The sequence below is a fragment of the Acipenser ruthenus genome, chromosome 42, assembly GCF_902713425.1.
Source record: "Acipenser ruthenus chromosome 42, fAciRut3.2 maternal haplotype, whole genome shotgun sequence".
NCBI lineage: Eukaryota > Metazoa > Chordata > Actinopteri > Acipenseriformes > Acipenseridae > Acipenser > Acipenser ruthenus.
The window spans coordinates 10,142,477-10,161,407 of NC_081230.1; the positions used below are offsets into that span (position 1 = coordinate 10,142,477).

General features: G+C 49.0%; 1 protein-coding gene across 1 annotated transcript; it reads left to right on the forward strand.

Annotated features, from left to right (window-relative positions):
• Positions 1 to 1,050: 1,050 nt before the first annotated feature.
• Positions 1,051 to 17,643, forward strand: LOC117400921 (diacylglycerol kinase alpha). Its single transcript, XM_059011733.1, is given in 24 exon segments — positions 1,051 to 1,269; positions 5,422 to 5,607; positions 5,774 to 5,850; positions 6,403 to 6,589; positions 6,835 to 6,915; positions 8,818 to 8,867; positions 9,033 to 9,107; positions 9,259 to 9,378; positions 9,497 to 9,614; positions 9,745 to 9,833; positions 10,040 to 10,159; positions 10,276 to 10,374; positions 10,936 to 11,031; positions 11,197 to 11,270; positions 11,532 to 11,606; positions 11,725 to 11,810; positions 12,299 to 12,388; positions 13,508 to 13,667; positions 13,994 to 14,059; positions 14,182 to 14,272; positions 14,841 to 14,958; positions 14,961 to 15,023; positions 16,806 to 16,926; positions 17,350 to 17,643. Coding segments are annotated over 23 exon segments (2,250 nt in total). The 5' UTR covers positions 1,051 to 1,269; positions 5,422 to 5,525; the 3' UTR covers positions 17,462 to 17,643.
• Positions 17,644 to 18,931: the final 1,288 nt, after the last annotated feature.

The window sequence follows — 18,931 nt, forward strand, 5'->3', positions numbered from 1 at the left end:
TGCAAGGCTTGCAGAGGTTTTTGCACGCGTGTGTGTGTGTGTGTTTGTCTTGTGCACCAAACCGCAGCGACGCTGAGAAGCGTACCTGTACACCTGGAAAACACCTCGGAGCCTCAGCTTCAGCTTCCTGTGTGGGCGGGCAGGCCAGACTGAACCCGGGGCCGGGACCCAGAGGAAATGCTGCAGGGTGCGGGGCGGCTGCTTACTGCACAGGCATGCTCCGCTGCGGGCTGCCGGTTACAATGAAATCACAAACAGGTCGCACGAAAAGTGACCGCTTGGGTCACGGGTTCAGCTGTGCCGGTGCACCGTCACAGTATGACACCCTGACAGAATTTGCTACCCGTAGCAATTTCTGACAATTCTATAATGTCAAAATGTGCCACCTTGTCAGAAAATGCCACCCTTGTTTTGTCTCTCTATATAAAACGCTCCAGTGCTAAAGGACGCGTTGTCTTCCAGGTTCGGTCCACGGATGGCCGGTTTAATTGTTTATATGGTTAGCCACACTGATGTGAAGTCCCAGTTAGCGGTATTCACACGTCTCTTTGGTCAGTTGATGACGTCCTTCACTAGAAATGTAGCCAACGCCCAGTATTATGCAATATACAGTGATATAACATTACAAAGCGCATTCCCCTTTCGTGTCTCGGCTTGGCGTACCTTCACATAAGCACGTTTAACCAGCAGGACTACTTCCAATGTGCAATTGATCGGCCAGTGCCGCGTATTAATGCATTAAGCATACAAACAGTGATCTAATGAGCCTGTGTTAAGAATGCTAAAAGGAACACAAATTCAACCACAAACACCGCACGCGTTTTATTGCAATTCATTAACATCGTGCATTTATGCAAAGTTGTGAGTTGAAAAATAAAGCGTGTGTAAGCAGTGTCGTGTCATTTGGTTGCATTTTGGAGAAAGCGGCTTGATTATGGCAAAACCTTTGTACTTTACTTTCCTAGTATCTATATCAGTGATTATTGTGACTTCCCCGCACAGATGGACCGGGCAAGGGGGGGGGGGGGGTTGGCCCAGGACTGGGCGTGTAGCTCCGGGCTTCAATCCAACCCCTGCAGCGCTGGCAAGACGATATGAGACAGAGAGAAAAAAAAAAAAACAGGGTTTTGTGCAAGTCTGGTAAGAGCAACCACTTTTGCCTTGAAGTTTCAGTTCCTGTGTGTGCTCAGAAACACACACACCGCCGAGTATTAACACTGAGCAACAACTCGGGGACACGGCGAGGCGGCTTTATCAGAACATCTCAAGGTAATTATTGCGTTTCTATAGCGCTCTGTCAATCGATTCACAGCCCTGACTGCATATTGTACCTTATGTAACTTAAACAGCTTGTGTCTATCTATCTATCTATCTATCTATCTATCTATCTATCTATCTGTTATATATATTAGCAGTGCTTCTTAACTGTGCTCACACTCTTTCGTAATAAGTCTCAAAACTTTCGTTGTTCTGTTGCAGACAATTGAAGCGCTTGCTACGGAAATAAGCGGTGTGTTTTTTTCTGGTTTTCTGCTAAAACGGAACACTTGGCTTCTCATTTAAGAATAGAATGAGGCATGATACTGTTCGTACTTTGCCGCACCGTATCTTTATGTGGAGAATACGCAGTAAGAACATAAGAAAGCTTACAAACGAGGAGAGGCCATTCGGCCCATCTTGCTCGTTTGATTGTTAGTAGCTTATTGGGCAGCAGTGTGGAGTAGTGGTCAGGGCTCTAGACTCTTGACCGAAGGGTCGTGGGTTCAATCCCAGGTGGGGGACACTGCTGCTGTACCCTTGAGCAAGGTACTTTACCTAGATTGCTCCAGCAAAAACCCAACTGTATAAATGGGGAATTGTGTGTAAACATAATGTGATATCTTGTAACAATTGTAAGTCGCCCTGGATAAGGGCGTCTGCTAAGAAATAAATAATTAATAAATAATAATTGATCCCAGAATCTCATCAAGCAGCTTCTTAAAGGATCCCAGGGTGTCAGCTTCAACACCATTACTGGGGAGTTGGTTCCAGTGCCTCCTATTTTCTGTTCTGAATGCCCCTTTATCTAATCTCCATTTGTGACCCCTGGTGCTTGTTCCTTTTTTCAGGTCAAAAAAGTCCCCTGGGTCGACATTGTCAATACCTTTTAGGATTTTGAATGCTTGAATCAGATCGCCGCGTAGTCGTCTTTGTTCAAGACCGAACAGATTCAATTCGTTTAGCCTGTCTGCATACGACGTGCCTTTCAATAGTGTTCGTAGCTCAGCTGAACGGTTCACATCCTCTCACTAGGAAAGACATACCTTTAAAAAAACATAAAAATCCGGTTGAGCAGGATATAACTGCTTTCGATTTAAAATAAACGATGAATACATTTGAACCATACTAAAACAAAATGCTTCTGCACAGCCGAGTATAATCAAAGCGCCTTGAGCATGCTATGCAAAACAAGATGCTACAAAAAAACAAACACATAATCTAAAGAATAAAACAAATAGAGGTGCCTGGAATTGTTTAAAGAGAGGGCGTGGCTTCAGTAAAACGAGACAGATATCTGTGTGATTCCTCCTGGAGATCTGGCTGCGCTGTCCGTCGGGTTGACGCTACGCCGGTGCCTCGCTGCGTGCTCGCTGTAGAACGAAGCGAGTTCCACCACGTTCCGGATAATCGCCTAGATTTCTAGAACTGTGATAACCGGATTATTCAGGAAACCGTCACGCCCACACCTACCTGGAAGAGCCTGCTTAAATGACCATTGTGACAAATCCTCCCCGCTGCACCGGCTGTGTGCAGAAATATACACCTGGGGGCAAACGTGTTGCATCCCTCTATAGAGTGAACTCATTGGGCTTCATAAAGTCGAATGAAACCTGCTGGATAATGTTACGTTAACATACTGAATTGCACGCCTCAAATGTGACATTACCGAAATCTAACATGAAACACTGTACTCCATTTTGAATTGTGTCGCAATCCTACAAGTCTAGGCGATGCTAAACTTTTGTTCCGTCGCTGTATACAGGGTCTGAATGCAGCAGGTACCTGGGATATGTACCTGGCACTTTTGTGTACATTAGATAGCGGTTCTCTATGACGCTGTGCCATGCAGGTCACGTGATACATTCAAGGTGCTGCAAGTCGGTGTGTTGACGTGGTTTTATACAGCCACGCGTTAGTCGTGTGTTAGTAACGCATTGAAGGCTAAAACACTGATACTACCAGTCAAATCCGGTCTATGCCGCGTGTGAGCGTGTGCTTGTGCGAGTGTGAGGGGGTCGGTGTATTTCTGTCTGTGCAGGCAGACACTTTGACACCGTCCTGGCGTGCTCACCATCAGTTTGTTTTGTTGGCTGCAGTAGCTGTTAGTTGCATGTTAACTCTGGTGCTGTGGTTTCAGTCAAAGCCCAGAAGCGTGAAACGTTTGGTAGTTGCGTTAGAAACCCGTTGGTTGCACCCGCTGTCTCTGTCCCCGTCTATAGGAAGCATTTCTCAAAAAAATAAGCCAATGAAACTGCAAAAGGAGGTGTGAAACGGGCAGCGCTGCAGACAGCAAAGGACCAGTGTCTGGAAACACAACCCCTTTCAAAAATATCTTTCAGCGAGTAACTGGAGCCTTTTTTAATATGGACATCACTGAATGGATATTTTGCTGTAACATTAAAATTAATGGCGGGCTAGCATCTCTCCAGAACCGCAGTGCCTGTCCGATCCTTGTAGTCTGTCCTTGCTGAATTCTGCTGAGTTACACGCACTCTGTAATAAGGACAGCAGTCTCGGTGCAGTGGCTTGATTAGCAGGTCTGTTTCTGTGTGGGAGGGGAGCATTGAAATATATAGAGAGTTTGTATTATTGGATTGCCTTTGCTGTTGGTGGTTTCTACTCGAGTCTTTGAACCAGAGCCAGGAAGTAGGACTGTCATTGCTTCCACCCACCTTCAAAACACAGCTCTATATATCGGAGCAGAACGCCAATGAGAAGTCTGTTTGTTTGTTTGTGTTCCCCCTTATGAAAGCTTACCATCGCTTACTATAGCATGTATTTTAAAATGCTTTACCATCCAGGGGGGCAATGCTAAAGATCCACTTTGCTGTGTACGTTTTCAGTCTGGCTTTTGGAGTTTTTGGGCCCCCCTTTCAGGACGTGACGGGAGCCCCGTTCGCCTGGCAAAGAACCTGGTAACAAGGGAAACGCTTTCCACGGCAACCGGCCTAGCGACTCGCTGCCATCGCCAGAGCAGATGTTTATAAGCGCAGCCATGGTGATTCCCCCACATGGAAACTCTGCATCGTCACGACGACGGCTCCAAAAAAAACACACACAAAAAAAAATAAAAAACAGCAACTGTTTGAGAAGGGAGAAAAGCTCTGTTTCCAACCGCAGCTTTCCATTCACAGCAGAAAAGTGAAAACAAACAAAAGAGCTCCATCGTTTTAAAGATACAGTCGACTTGCAAACACAGAAGAGACTTCGGGCAGAGGGGAGATGCTGGAGAGGACTGGGAGCTGAGGGACTAGAGGGGAGCGAAAACTGAATCAAGTGGACCTAGAGTGGGGATCGTGGTCAGAGCTGAGGGACTGGGAGGAAGCAGCGTGGTCTGTCCCTGAGGAACTGCGAGGGGGGCAGCGTGGGCTGGTGGTCAGAGCTGAGGGACTGGGAGGGAAGCAGCGTGTAGCCTAGTGGTCAGAGCTGAGGGACTGGGAGGGAAGCAGCGAGTAGCCTAGTGGTCAGAGCTGCAGGACTGGGAAAGGGGGCGTTTGCAGCTGTGGCACTGGGGAGCTGATATGAAACCCAGTCCTGGGAGGAACTGAGTCCTTCGCTTTTGCCATGTGTGAAAGCAGAGGTGACGGTCGCAATGACACACTGTTGGCTTTTCAGTTCGAGTTACACTGGGGAAGACTGCACGTTGTACCCTGACTGGGAATGGTGACAAAAAACCGTCTGTAAATGTCAAGCAGCAAAAGCAACACAGGATGTTTTGTTTCACACAGTGACTGGGGGTGGGGGGGGGGGGGGGATTTGAGGGTATTAATAAACTCTGAATACAAATACAGCAGCCTATTTTGAAAAGTTTCCCAGGGACGTGCAAGCTGAGCCCTTTGCAGTGCTTTTTTAGTCCCTGATGTCTCTCTCTCTTTCTCTCTCCCGCTCTCTCTCTCTCTGACGCTCTCTCCCTCTCTCTCTCTCTCTCTCTCTCTCTCTCTCTCTCCTCTCTCTCTCTCTCTCTCTCTCTCTCTCTTTGCAGTAGAGAGTAGCGCTGACTCAGACCATTCTGCCCGGTCACGCCATCAGCATTGACGCAGAGCTGCCATGCCAACTTTTTTGTGGGTTTTTTTTTGTCTGTTTGCTGCATGATTTCCCTCTCATTCTCTCTCCTCTCTCTCTCCTCTCTCTCTCTCTCTCTCTCTCTCTCTCTCTGATCAGTGCCCAGCGACTGTGTCGTCTCTGTTCTCAGTTTCCAGTCCTAGCAGAGTCCGGAGGGAGAGCTCGTTTGGTTTGGGGTGGCAGACCGAAATAAAAAAAAAAAAATGTCTTTGGAAGAATCCGAGAGCAAGGAGTGGGCGATCCTGAGTCCTGTGGATTTCATCCAGCTGCAGCAGTACATCGACTGTGAGTCCTGGGGCGGGGGGCGGGGGGCGGGGGGCGGGGGGGGGGGGGGGATATGCAATCCCCCATTATGAAGCTGTGTGTAAAATCTCAGTCCCACAAGCTGTTGGTAAGTTTTTGGAAACTTGCCTCCTTTCCTTGCCTGACGTCTCCTCTCCCTCCCTCGCAGACTCGAACCTCAAGATGAAGGACGCCTTGAAGGAGTTCTACAGAGATGGAGTTTTGTCAAAGTATCGTCATGGCGAGGTGAGTGCAGAAAGTCTCAGCTCTCGGTAGCAGAAGCAGCGCTGAAGACGCGTGGGAGCTCTGTGTGCGAGGCAGTGATTCCCAGGACCTCGTCGCTTCCTGAGATTAAGGGAAGCCCATCTAGAACATTGTAGCGAATGATAGGAAGTCATTCGGATATACAAGTAATAGGCAAGCATAGGACCAGAAGACTATTAGCACAAGAAATTCCTTTAAACAGTGGCACTTGACGCAATAGACTGTAGACCAGCTACCAAGCTCTGCTTTTTCTGCAGTTATTTCCCAAGCAAGATATTTCAGCTCCCAGTCAAAGTGTAAGTGCTGTGTTATGTGCACGGGAAAGTGGTGCTTGAAACAAAAACCTGGACAGTTGTCAAGGGCAGCTTAACCAGTGGATCCCACACCCCGAGGCTGACCCCCCCCCCCCCAGTTCAGCTAACTGGTTTAGAAAGCATCTGTACTGGAATGGCACGGTCACGGCTGCTCTCGAAAGAACTCTTTCTGAAGCCCTCGCTCCTGTCTCTCTTCCCCTCCCGTTCTCTCTGCCCGCAGTGTATAGAGGAGGAAGGCTTCAAGCTCTTCATGAAGACCTATCTGGATGTTAAAGAGGTCCCAGAGGACCTGTGCCACAGATTATTCATGTACTTCCAGAAGACATCCGAGCCAGACAGTGCGAACCAATCGCAGAGCACCCCGGCTGGTCCAGGCAGTGCGAACCAATCGCAGAGCACCCCGGCTGGTAAGCATTGTAATAGGATGTGGTGAGGGGAGGTCTTCAATGGCTGGGTTAGAAGGCAGCTCTTTGCTGTGGCTGTGTTAAGAGTGGGTTTTATTTAATCACCATATCCTGGGCGGGGGGTGAGTGTGTGGTGTTGTTGTCAGCTCTAGAAGTTAGATATCCTGAAGCGTTTTGACTCTGTTGGAACATGAAGGTGTTTCCGAGCGACAGGATTCCCTTCAGCCCATGTGTTCTCTTCCCTGCAGCCCCTGGGCAGGTCTGCATGAAGGACGTTTCCTGTTACCTGTCTCTGCTGGAGGGGGGCTGTCCCGAGGACAAGCTGGAGTGTGAGTGACCTCGTCCCGTCGCTCTTTACAATCCCCCTCAAGACCACGTTCCTTTTGCATGGCAATTGATGAAGGCACTAGCATTAGAAACGCCTGTCTGCTTGACTCGGTTTCTTCTAGTTTCAATAACACTGATGAAGGCACTAGCATTAGAAACGCCTGTCTGCTTGACTCGGTTTCTTCTAGTTTCAGTAACACTGATGAAGGCACTAGCATTAGAAACGCCTGTCTGCTTGACTCGGTTTCTTCTAGTTTCAGTAACACTGATGAAGGCACTAGCATTAGAAACGCCTGTCTGCTTGACTCGGTTTCTTCTAGTTTCAGTAACACTGATGAAGGCGCTAGCATTAGAAACGCCTGTCTGCTTGACTCGGTTTCTTCTAGTTTCAATAACACTGATGAAGGCACTAGCATTAGAAACGCCTGTCTGCTTGACTCGGTTTCTTCTAGTTTCAATAACACTGATGAAGGCACTAGCATTAGAAACGCCTGTCTGCTTGACTCGGTTTCTTCTAGTTTCAGTAACACTGATGAAGGCGCTAGCATTAGAAACGCCTGTCTGCTTGACTCGGTTTCTTCTAGTTTCAGTAACACTGATGAAGGCACTAGCATTAGAAACGCCTGTCTGCTTGACTCGGTTTCTTCTAGTTTCAGTAACACTGATGAAGGCGCTAGCATTAGAAACGCCTGTCTGCTTGACTCGGTTTCTTCTAGTTTCAATAACACTGATGAAGGCGCTAGCATTAGAAACGCCTGTCTGCTTGACTCGGTTTCTTCTAGTTTCAATAACACTGATGAAGGCACTAGCATTAGAAACGCCTGTCTGCTTGACTCGGTTTCTTCTAGTTTCAGTAACACTGATGAAGGCACTAGCGTTAGAAACGCCTGTCTGCTTGACTCGGTTTCTTCTAGTTTCAGTAACACTGATGAAGGTACTAGCATTAGAAACGCCTGTCTGCTTGACTCGGTTTCTTCTAGTTTCAGTAACACTGATGAAGGCACTAGCGTTAGAAACGCCTGTCTGCTTGACTCGGTTTCTTCTAGTTTCAGTAACACTGATGAAGGTACTAGCATTAGAAACGCCTGTCTGCTTGACTCGGTTTCTTCTAGTTTCAGTAACACTGATGAAGGCACTAGCATTAGAAACGCCTGTCTGCTTGACTCGGTTTCTTCTAGTTTCAATAACACTGATGAAGGCACTAGCATTAGAAACGCCTGTCTGCTTGACTCGGTTTCTTCTAGTTTCAGTAACACTGATGAAGGCACTAGCGTTAGAAACGCCTGTCTGCTTGACTCGGTTTCTTCTAGTTTCAGTAACACTGATGAAGGTACTAGCATTAGAAACGCCTGTCTGCTTGACTCGGTTTCTTCTAGTTTCAGTAACACTGATGAAGGCACTAGCGTTAGAAACGCCTGTCTGCTTGACTCGGTTTCTTCTAGTTTCAATAACACTGATGAAGGCACTAGCATTAGAAACGCCTGTCTGCTTGACTCGGTTTCTTCTAGTTTCAGTAACACTGATGAAGGCACTAGCGTTAGAAACGCCTGTCTGCTTGACTCGGTTTCTTCTAGTTTCAGTAACACTGATGAAGGTACTAGCATTAGAAACGCCTGTCTGCTTGACTCGGTTTCTTCTAGTTTCAGTAACACTGATGAAGGCACTAGCGTTAGAAACGCCTGTCTGCTTGACTCGGTTTCTTCTAGTTTCAGTAACACTGATGAAGGCGCTAGCATTAGAAACGCCTGTCTGCTTGACTCGGTTTCTTCTAGTTTCAGTAACACTGATGAAGGCACTAGCGTTAGAAACGCCTGTCTGCTGGACTCAGCGTTCCCATACGACGCTGTGATTGACGGCCGCTGGTGTGGGATTGATGTCGCTGACCTGCTTCTGCTGTTTTTCAGTTACCTTCAAGCTGTATGACAAGGATGGGAACGGTCTGCTGGACAGTTCGGTAAGTCTGTCCTTTTGAAATTAAACAGGCAAAAAAAATCCCCACCTTGAATCCGCACCAGTATCGTGCTAATCGACTACAATGATCTCCGCTGTGCGTCTGGTCCTGTGTCGCAGTACCAGCGGTACAGACCGTGCTAACTCTGTGCCCGTTTCTCTGTGTCAGGAGGTGGATCGAATCATCGCTCAGATGATGCATGTTGCTGACTATCTGGAATGGGACGTGTCGGAGCTGAAACCGGTACGCCTGACACCCCTTCGTTCGCTGCAGTGGGGTTTGGGTTCGTTTCGTGTAAAACGCTCTGATAATAAAATGCGTCGGAGTACAGGCGGGCGAGTTGCTGCTGGAGAGGGTGCTGTAATGAAGTGCCTCCCCTCTCTCTCCCTGTCAGATCCTGAAGGAGATGATGAAAGCGATCGACTACGACGGCAATGGGACGGTGTCCCTGGAGGAGTGGATCAGAGGGGGGATGGCGAACGTCCCCATGCTGGTCCTGCTGGGGCTAGAAGCAGTAAGCAGTCCCCTTTTCCTCTCTGTCAGCGCTGTTCCGTTGCTTTCTGTAACAGCCTCTCATCGTACTTGTATTTGTCTGTCTCCTGCTAATCTCTCTCTCCCCCCTCTCTCTCCAGACCATCAAGGACGACGGGCAGCACCTGTGGCAGCTGAAGCATTTCAAAAGGCCTGTGTACTGCAATGTGTGCCACAGCCTGCTGGTGGGGCTGAGGAAGCAAGGGCTCTGCTGCACCTGTGAGTCTTATTTCCATCCCTGGACAAGGTTATCAGCTTGCAGCTGAGCAGTCAAAGGATGAAGTGTCTCAGCGTGTGTCTCAGCACTAAGCTCCTGTCCCTCGCTTCTCTCCCCATGTGTCTCTCGCAGGCTGTAAATACACAGTCCATGAACGCTGCACCACCAGAGCACTGCTCCCCTGCATCAGCACCTTCGCCAAGTCGAAGAAGGACGCCGGTGTGAGTGTCCCCATTTTTATATTCCCACCGGAAACATGGCGCAGCAGTTTGATCCATTCCTGTTGTTTTTTTTTTAACCCCGAGCTTGTCACCTAGACGCACCTGTGTTGAAGCTTGTAGTAAAACCTGGAATGGCTGCCGCTGCTGTGGAATCGGAGTCTTATTCCCACCCTTGTAATGCCCGTCCTCTCCCTCTTCCTCGGCAGGTGCAGCCCCATGTGTGGGTGGAAGGGAACTGCGAAGCCAGTAAGTGTGATCGCTGCCAGAAGAAGATCAAGAGCTACCAGGGTCTGACAGGGATGCGCTGCGTGTGGTGCCACATGAAGGTGAGGAGATTGCTCTGTGACTGCAACTCCAGACAGAGCTTTGGAGAAGCCAGCTAGCCCTGTACAGCGTTCCTGTTGTGATGTCACCTCTCTCTCTCTCTCCTTTCCCACCCCAGATCCACAATGACTGTGTGTCCCAGGTTTCCTCGGAGTGTGACTGCGGTGCTCTCAAAGATCACATCCTCCCTCCCTGTGCAATCTACCCGGTCATCCTGGTAAACCGATATCCGATACCCGCCCCTACATTCCTTCAATGCTTTGTCCCTTTTCGCTTGGCAGTTCTGTAAAATAATTTGAATCAGTTCTGCACTGCGTACTCCATGTGCCTTGACTGTGCTGCTGCTTCGTGAACTGAAGCAGGATTCGCTGAGGACTGAAGAGCCCAGGTGTCCTCAGAGTTAGTCAGAAGCAGTCTAGTAAGCTCCCAGACGAATTCTCAGCAAGGAAAGTCGTTTGTATTTTCGCCCCGTTCCCAATCGCAGTGTTTTACTGCACTGTAGACTCTCCGGACAGATCGGACCAATTTTAATATTCTATTATGGTCTGTTGTTAAGGCTGATATCAATTCTAGCGTAACGCTCACATGGTCAATTCGCATGAGACTAAAAAGACACAGAGCCCTTGAGTTTTAACATTGATACAGGAGGTCTCGATGTCTTGTAAAAAAAAAAAAAAATCAGAAGACCTCCTGAGAAAATGTTCTGGGATAAAAAGGAATGTCCCTGGCGAATCAAGCTTTAGCGTGACCGGAGCGTTGCCCTGTGTTTCTGTCTCAGGAGAGGCAGAACTGTCCCAAGAACGGATCTCCGAGTCCCACGCTGTCCGAGGAGACGGAGCAGTCCTTCACAACCCCCGACGGGCAGATCCTGCGGGTATGGGCAATTATCACCTAATAATAATAACAATTCAGAACTGTGAATGGACTGGGGTGCGTGTTTGAACTGTGCATGGCTGTTCGTGCCTGTGATCCGAGAGGCTGCTGGGAAAGGCTTACCGAAAAAAGAACCCTCTCTCTCTCTCTCTCTCTCTCTCCGCAGATCACCCCAGTCCCGGAGACGCACCCCCTGCTGGTTTTCGTGAACCTCAAAAGTGGAGGCAAACAGGGCAAGAGGTGAGCCTCGGGCAGGACCGTTGCTCTTGATGTAAATCTTTGAAGAGTTTCTACAAATGTAACCAAAACGAAAAAAACAATAGTTGCCTGATGAAGCAACAAGGATCTGTGTTGCCAGTGGGGCTTGCACTGTACATATGCGATCAAGGGGCACTGCGGCAACAATAACTACCCTGGCTTTGCACGCTTTCTTTTCACAAGCCTGGTGAAAGTACAGTAAGGCGCCTCTGTGTCAGTGACCCTGTGTTTTGTGTGTTTCAGGGTGCTGAGGAAGTTCAGGTATCTGCTGAACCCCAGACAGGTGTACGACCTTTCCAATGGGGGGCCTGCTCCAGGGTAAGGCTTCCACACTCTTCTCAAAGAGAAGGAAATGAATCTGCTTGTGGATCGGGGGGACGGGGGACGGGGGACGGGGGACGGATGGACCCACAAAACCTCCCCTTCTCGTTTCCAGGTTGAATTTCTTTCGGGATCTCCTGGATTACCGGATTCTGGTCTGTGGCGGGGATGGCACAGTCGGCTGGATTCTGGATGCCATAGGTTTGTAAGCAGGAAGCTGGCAGAGCAGTGACAGGGTGAATGAGTGAGTGAGTGAGTGAGTGACGGGGTGTGTGAGTGAGTGACGGGGTGTGTGAGTGAGTGAGTGACGGGGTGTGTGAGTGAGTGAGTGACGGGGTGTGTGAGTGAGTGAGTGAGTGAGTGACGGGGTGTGTGAGTGAGTGAGTGAGTGAGTGAGTGAGTGAGTGAGTGAGTGGTGCTGTTAGCAGCGTTAACGAGCCCCAGAACAAAGAAATACCAGAGTGGGTGTTGCAGGGGGGACAGGTTACTGGTTACGCTCTGGTGCACCAGCTGTACTTCAAGAGAATCTCCGTTGAGGTCACCAGGATGTGAGCGAAACAGAAAATGATGCACAAAGCAATTCCACAAACACCGGCACGCAGAACACGTTGGTTTAGATCGCTGGTATTCCATGCCCGTGGCAGGTTTCTTTTTTAATGTGTTTCATGTGTTTGTTTGTTTTTTTTCAGATAAAGCCAACCTGTTGGTACGCCCCCCCGTCGCTGTGCTGCCCTTGGGCACTGGCAATGACCTGGCGAGATGCCTGCGCTGGGGAGGAGGTGAGCTCACATGACCAGCCACGAAAACCACGTCCCACAGTGATCAGGCTCTTACAGCATGGGATAGCATCACTGGAATGAGCTTCCCAATGTAAAAGCACAGCAAAGGGGAACGAAGCCCAGTGAAAGCATGGCAAAGCATATGGAAGCATTGTAAAGCACAGAGAGGTCTGGTAAAGCATAGGGAAGCATTGTAAAGCACAGAGAGGTGTGGTAAAGCATAGGGAAGCATTGTAAAGCACAGAGAGGTGTGGTAAAGCATAGGGAAGCATTGTAAAGCACAGAGAGGTCTGGTAAAGCATAGGGAAGCATTGTAAAGCACAGAGAGGTCTGGTAAAGCATAGGGGAGCATTGTAAAGCACAGAGAGGTCTGGTAAAGCATAGGGAAGCATTGTAAAGCACAGAGAGGTGTGGTAAAGCATAGGGAAGCATTGTAAAGCACAGAGAGGTCTGGTAAAGCATAGGGAAGCATTGTAAAGCACAGAGAGGTCTGGTAAAGCATAGGGGAGCATTGTAAAGCACAGAGAGGTCTGGTAAAGCATAGGGAAGCATTGTAAAGCACAGAGAGGTCTGGTAAAGCATAGGGAAGCATTGTAAAGCACAGAGAGGTCTGGTAAAGCATAGGGAAGCATTGTAAAGCACAGAGAGGTATGGTAAAGCATAGGGAAGCATTGTAAAGCACAGAGAGGTCTGGTAAAGCATAGTGAAGCATTGTAAAGCACAGAGAGGTCTGGTAAAGCATAGGGGAGCATTGTAAAGCACAGAGAGGTATGGTAAAGCATAGGGAAGCATTGTAAAGCACAGAGAGGTATGGTAAAGCATAGGGAAGCATTGTAAAGCACAGAGAGGTCTGGTAAAGCATAGTGAAGCATTGTAAAGCACAGAGAGGTCTGGTAAAGCATAGGGGAGCATTGTAAAGCACAGAGAGGTATGGTAAAGCATAGGGAAGCATTGTAAAGCACAGAGAGGTATGGTAAAGCATAGAGAAGCATTGTAAAGCACAGAGAGGTCTGGTAAAGCATAGGGAAGCATTGTAAAGCACAGAGAGGTCTGGTAAAGCATAGGGAAGCATTGTAAAGCACAGAGAGGTCTGGTAAAGACTCTTTTGTTGGCTCTCAGGCTATGATGGGGAGGACCTGCAGCGGATTCTGCGGGATATTGAACTCAGCAGTCAGGTCCTGATGGATCGCTGGAGCGTGCAGGTGATCCCAGACAACCCCCAGGAGAAAGGGGACCCCGTGCCCAACGACATCATCAACAACTACTTCTCCATCGGAGTGGGTGAGTGAGCACGCGCCTCGTTCCTCGCCCCCGCACGCACTCTCTTGCAGGTACCCTCCGCTAGTGTTGCAGGGGGGGAAGAGGTTAGTGGTTACTCTCTCTGGGGGTACCTGATGTACTGAGAGGTTAGACATTGTCTGAGAGCTCTAGTGAAGGTGTTGAGAAGCGAACAAGACGTGACGATGGAAAAACGACATGGCAGGAAGAATGCGTCGAAGCCGTTTCGCACCCGTACCAGGGAGCGCGCTCTGAAAAGCTTGTTGTGAATTTTAATATTGCTTCCCAACCCCCCCCCAAAAAAAAGGTCCCTGTCTTGTTTTGACAGGACGCCTCCATCGCTCACCGATTCCATCAGATGAGGGAGAAACACCCGCAGAAACTCAACAGCAGGTCGCGAGACCAGTAATCTACTGATAATCAAATGAAATAAACTGGGCTTATTTCTATGATGCTCGGGTAGCTGCGTGTGTTAACCCCCCCTCGGCCTCTCTCTTCCTCTCCTCTCCTCTCAGGGTGAAGAATAAGCTGTGGTACTTTGAGTTTGCCACTTCAGAGACCATCTCTGCCTCGTGCAAGAAGCTCAATGAGTGCCTGACCCTCCAGGTGAGGCTCCTGAAGGAGAAGCTGTAACCGTTTCTCGTCTTGTTTAAACTGGAAGTCTTACTGTTTGCTTACTGTAATAAACGCTCGCTCTGAAACCACAGTGTGTCGAGCCGTGGAGAGTGGCAGCTTTTAACCCTTTCAGGCCTGAATTATCTTGGTCGAGCTGCAGAATAAACTCCTTTATTGAATATACAAGAGAACAGGACACACCAAAAAATTTATACACAAGGTTCCAGCGTAATTTCCAACGGCATGTGTTAATATATACGGTGTGGTGACAAACCGCTCTCTCTCTCTCTCACTCTCGCTCTCACTCTCACTCTCCCTCTCTCTCTCTCTCTCTCTCTCTCTCCCTCTGTCTCTCTCACTCTCACTCTCACCTCTCCTCTCTCTCTCTCTCTCTCTCTCTCTCCCTCTGTCTCTCTCACTCTCACTCTCTCTCTCCTCTCTCTCTCACTCTCTCTCTCTCTCTCTCTTTCTCTCTCTCTCTCTCTCTCTCCTCTCTCACTCCTCCCTCTCTCTCTCTCTCCCCCTCTCTCTCTCTCTCTCTCTCTCTCTCGCTCTCCAGTGTTGTGGATTGCCCATCGATCTGAGCAGCCTCTCTCTGGAGGGCATCGCCATCCTCAACATTCCCAGCATGCACGGCGGCTCCAACCTGTGGGCGAGACCAAGAAGCTGGACCCCTGGAGCTCGACCAATCAGCAGCCAGAGGTCATCACGGACCCTGAGGTCCTGAAAGGCAGTGTTCAAGGTAAAGAAAAAAAAATGTAATTACTGTGCTGGGAACTCGAAAGCTCCAGTAAGGAATTAGGACTGTGTTTCACTGGACTCGGTGCTGCTCTGTGTGTGTGTTTCACTGGACTCGGTGCTGCTCTGTGTGTGTGTTTCACTGGACTCGGTGCTGCTCTGTGTGTGTGTTTCACTGGACTCGGTGCTGCTCTGTGGTGCGTGTTTCACTGGACTCGGTGCTGCTCTGTGTGTGTGTTTCACTGGACTCGGTGCTGCTCTGTGTGTTTCACTGGACTCGGTGCTGCTCTGTGTGTGTTTCACTGGACTCGGTGCTGCTCTGTGTGTGTGTTTCACTGGACTCGGTGCTGCTCTGTGTGTGTGGTTTCACTGGACTCGGTGCTGCTCTGTGTGTGTGTTTCACTGGACTCGGTGCTGCTCTGGTGTGGTGTGGTTTCACTGGGACTCGGTGCTGCTCTGTGTGTGTGTTTCACTGGACTCGGTGCTGCTCTGTGTGTGTGTTTCACTGGACTCGGTGCTGCTCTGTGTGCGTGTTTCACTGGACTCGGTGCTGCTCTGTGTGTGTGTTTCACTGGACTCGGTGCTGCTCTGTGTGTGTTTCACTGGACTCGGTGCTGCTCTGTGTGTGTTTCACTGGACTCGGTGCTGCTCTGTGTGTGTGTGTTTCACTGGACTCGGTGCTGCTCTGTGTGTGTGTTTCACTGGACTCGGTGCTGCTCTGTGTGTGTGTTTCACTGGACTCGGTGCTGCTCTGTGTGTGTGTTTCACTGGACTCGGTGCTGCTCTGTGTGTGTGTTTCACTGGACTCGGTGGCTGCTCTGTGTGTGTGTGTTTCACTGGACTCGGTGCTGCACTGTGTGTGTGTTTCACTGGACTCGGTGCTGCTCTGTGTGTGTGTTTCACTGGACTCGGTGCTGCTCTGTGTGTGTGTTTTCACTGGACTCGGTGCTGCTCTGTGTGTGTGTTTCACTGGACTCGGTGCTGCTCTGTGTGTGTGTTTCACTGGACTCGGTGCTGCTCTGTGTGTGTGTTTCACTGGACTCGGTGCTGCTCTGTGTGTGTTTCACTGGACTCGGTGCTGCTCTGTGTGTGTGTTTCACTGGACTCGGTGCTGCTCTGTGTGTGTGTTTCACTGGGACTCGGTGCTGCTCTGTGCGTGTGGTTTCACTGGACTCGGTGCTGCTCTGTGCGTGTGTTTCACTGGACTCGGTGCTGCTCTGTGCGTGTGTTTCACTGGACTCGGTGCTGCTCTGTGTGTGTGTTTCACTGGACTCGGTGCTGCTCTGTGTGTGTGTTTCACTGGACTCGGTGCTGCTCTGTGTGTGTTTCACTGGACTCGGTGCTGCTCTGTGTGGTGTTTCACTGGACTCGGTGCTGCTCTGTGCGTGTGTTTCACTGGACCTCGGTGCTGCTCTGTGCGTGTGTTTCACTGGACTCGGTGCTGCTCTGTGTTGTGTGGTTTCACTGGACTCGGTGCTGCTCTGTGTGTGTGTTTCACTGGACTCGGTGCTGCTCTGTGTGTGTGTGTTTCACTGGACTCGGTGCTGCACTGTGTGTGTGTTTCACTGGACTCGGTGCTGCTCTGTGTGTGTGTTTCACTGGACTCGGTGCTGCTCTGTGTGTGTGTTTCACTGGACTCGGTGCTGCTCTGTGTGTGTGTTTCACTGGACTCGGTGCTGCTCTGTGTGTTTCACTGGACTCGGTGCTGCTCTGTGTGTGTTTCACTGGACTTGGTGCTTGCTCTGTGTGTGTTTCACTGGACTCGGTGCTGCTCTGTGTGTTTCAGACTCCAGTGACAAGCGTCTGGAGGTGGTGGGGCTGGAGGGAGCCATTGAGATGGGTCAGATCTACACCGGGCTGAAGAGTGCAGGGAGGCGTCTGGCAAAGTGCTCCCAGATCACAATCAAGTGAGTCTCCACCTCCTCACAAGAACCAGCGGGCAGGAGAGGGGCCGGGCCTCCGCACCAGTCCACACAGCGCTTTCAACTCAGACCTGGGTCTGGAGCACAAACAAGAAGGGAAATACTAAGAACCACCTAAAGGTTGCAAAAAAAATAAAATAAAAAAATTAGCAAGGCATGGAAGGGCGGCTGAAATGCAAATGAAAGCTAGCGAAGCCAAAGCAAGTGAAGTAAGGAAGCACAGGAATCGTTTCTGATCTCAGTGCAGCAAGCTGCGACGCTGGAGCCTATAGAAGATACTGCCCTGGACTGAAGGGGGACCCGCTGTCTATCAAACCGCACACTGGCAGCTTACAGCGAGTAGTTATTATGGTCTGCCTGTGCCAAACGAGTCCACTGACATGCTCTTCTGTATCTTTACTTACAAAGGACAAAGAAGCCCCTCCCAATGCAGATAGATGGGGAGCCCTGGATGCAGCCTCCGGTGTACTGTGAGTATCGCCCCCTGCTGGAGCTCGAGAGATTAGCAGTATCCCTGTGAATCCACACACTGTGCTGCAAGTCTCCCATTCCCATTCAAAACACTGTTCCTATTTAGTACACCTGCAGGAGCCGCTGCCCGAAACGTTTGTCTGCTTGACTCTGTTTCTTCTGTCATTTTGATCTGAGCATTTCTCCGGGTGCCTTTTCAACACACCGCTGACAAACCCGAATCCCTTAACATCTCTCCTCTCTCTCTCTCTCTCTCTCTCTCTCTCCTCTCTCTCTCTCTCTCTCTCTCTCTCCTCTCTCTCTCCTCTCTCTCTCTCTCCTCTCTCTCTCTCTCTCTCTCTCTCTCTCTCTCTCTCATCTCTCTCTCTCTCTCTCTCTCTCTCTCTCTCTCTCTCTCTCTCTCTCTCTCTCTCTCTCTCTCTCTCTCTCTCTCTTCCAGATCCACATCACTCACAAGAACCAGGCCCACATGCTCTGGCCCCCGCCGACTCGCACCTCCAGCTCCTCCAGCTTCTTCAACCTGAAGAGAAACATCCAGGAAACTTAACCCGTGCAGCGCCGCGCAGCGAGGAGGGAGCCGGCTGCCAGCGCTTTCAAACTGCTGCACCGAGAAAAAACGAGGAGGACGAAATCCTGGACGACAATTTAAAAAAAAAAAAAGAGACGTTTAGATCTGCACCCAGACACGCTTAATATACCTGAACTGCGTTTTCTAAAAAAGTTTAATTAATTCAACTTGTTTTAGGCCTGCTAGGCAAGATGATGATTATTATTATTATTATTATTATTATTATTATTATTATTATTATTATTATTATTATTATTTATTTTTTTGCGGTTGATTTTATTTTGATTTTACCAGATCCACAGGGTTTATAGAAGTGCAGTAAAACAAAACACCAATGAAAGTGCAGACTGCGCTGAAAGCATCGGGGTCAGCGACTGACCATCCCTTTACAAGTGAGAAGGCAGAATATATCGTGAAGGCTGTTGAGTGGAGAACAGCTCCTGGGAACGGCATGTAAGGTGGGAGAGCGGAAGGATCTGCTGAACCCATCCTTCTGCATCGAAGATTCAATTTACCTGCAGTTACAAGCAATAGGGTCCCGAGCATGTGAATGGAGATCAGCTGGGATGCATGGCAGTTTAACTGCAGTCTGCCTGCGCTCTGCATTGTATTCGTTTTAACATGGAGAGATACTGAACCCAATCCCACCCTATGATAAAACTGCTAGAACCTTTTTTTTTGTATATATTAGGATTTTAATTTTTTTTTTTCTTATTTTGACGAAAGCCAGTCCCTCTGTTTTATTTATTTTCTTCGCATGCATGTACATTTTTTTTTTAACAGCTAAATCATATTCTGAAAAGTGTCTGGTTTGTATGTACTCTAGATAGATCCTTTTTAAAATGCTCAATAAATAATAATAATAATAATAATAATAATAATAAAAGGAGGTTTTAAGTTTTGCACCGTTGTGTGTTTGTCGTTTTTTTTTAATTCAATTAATTTTAAAGT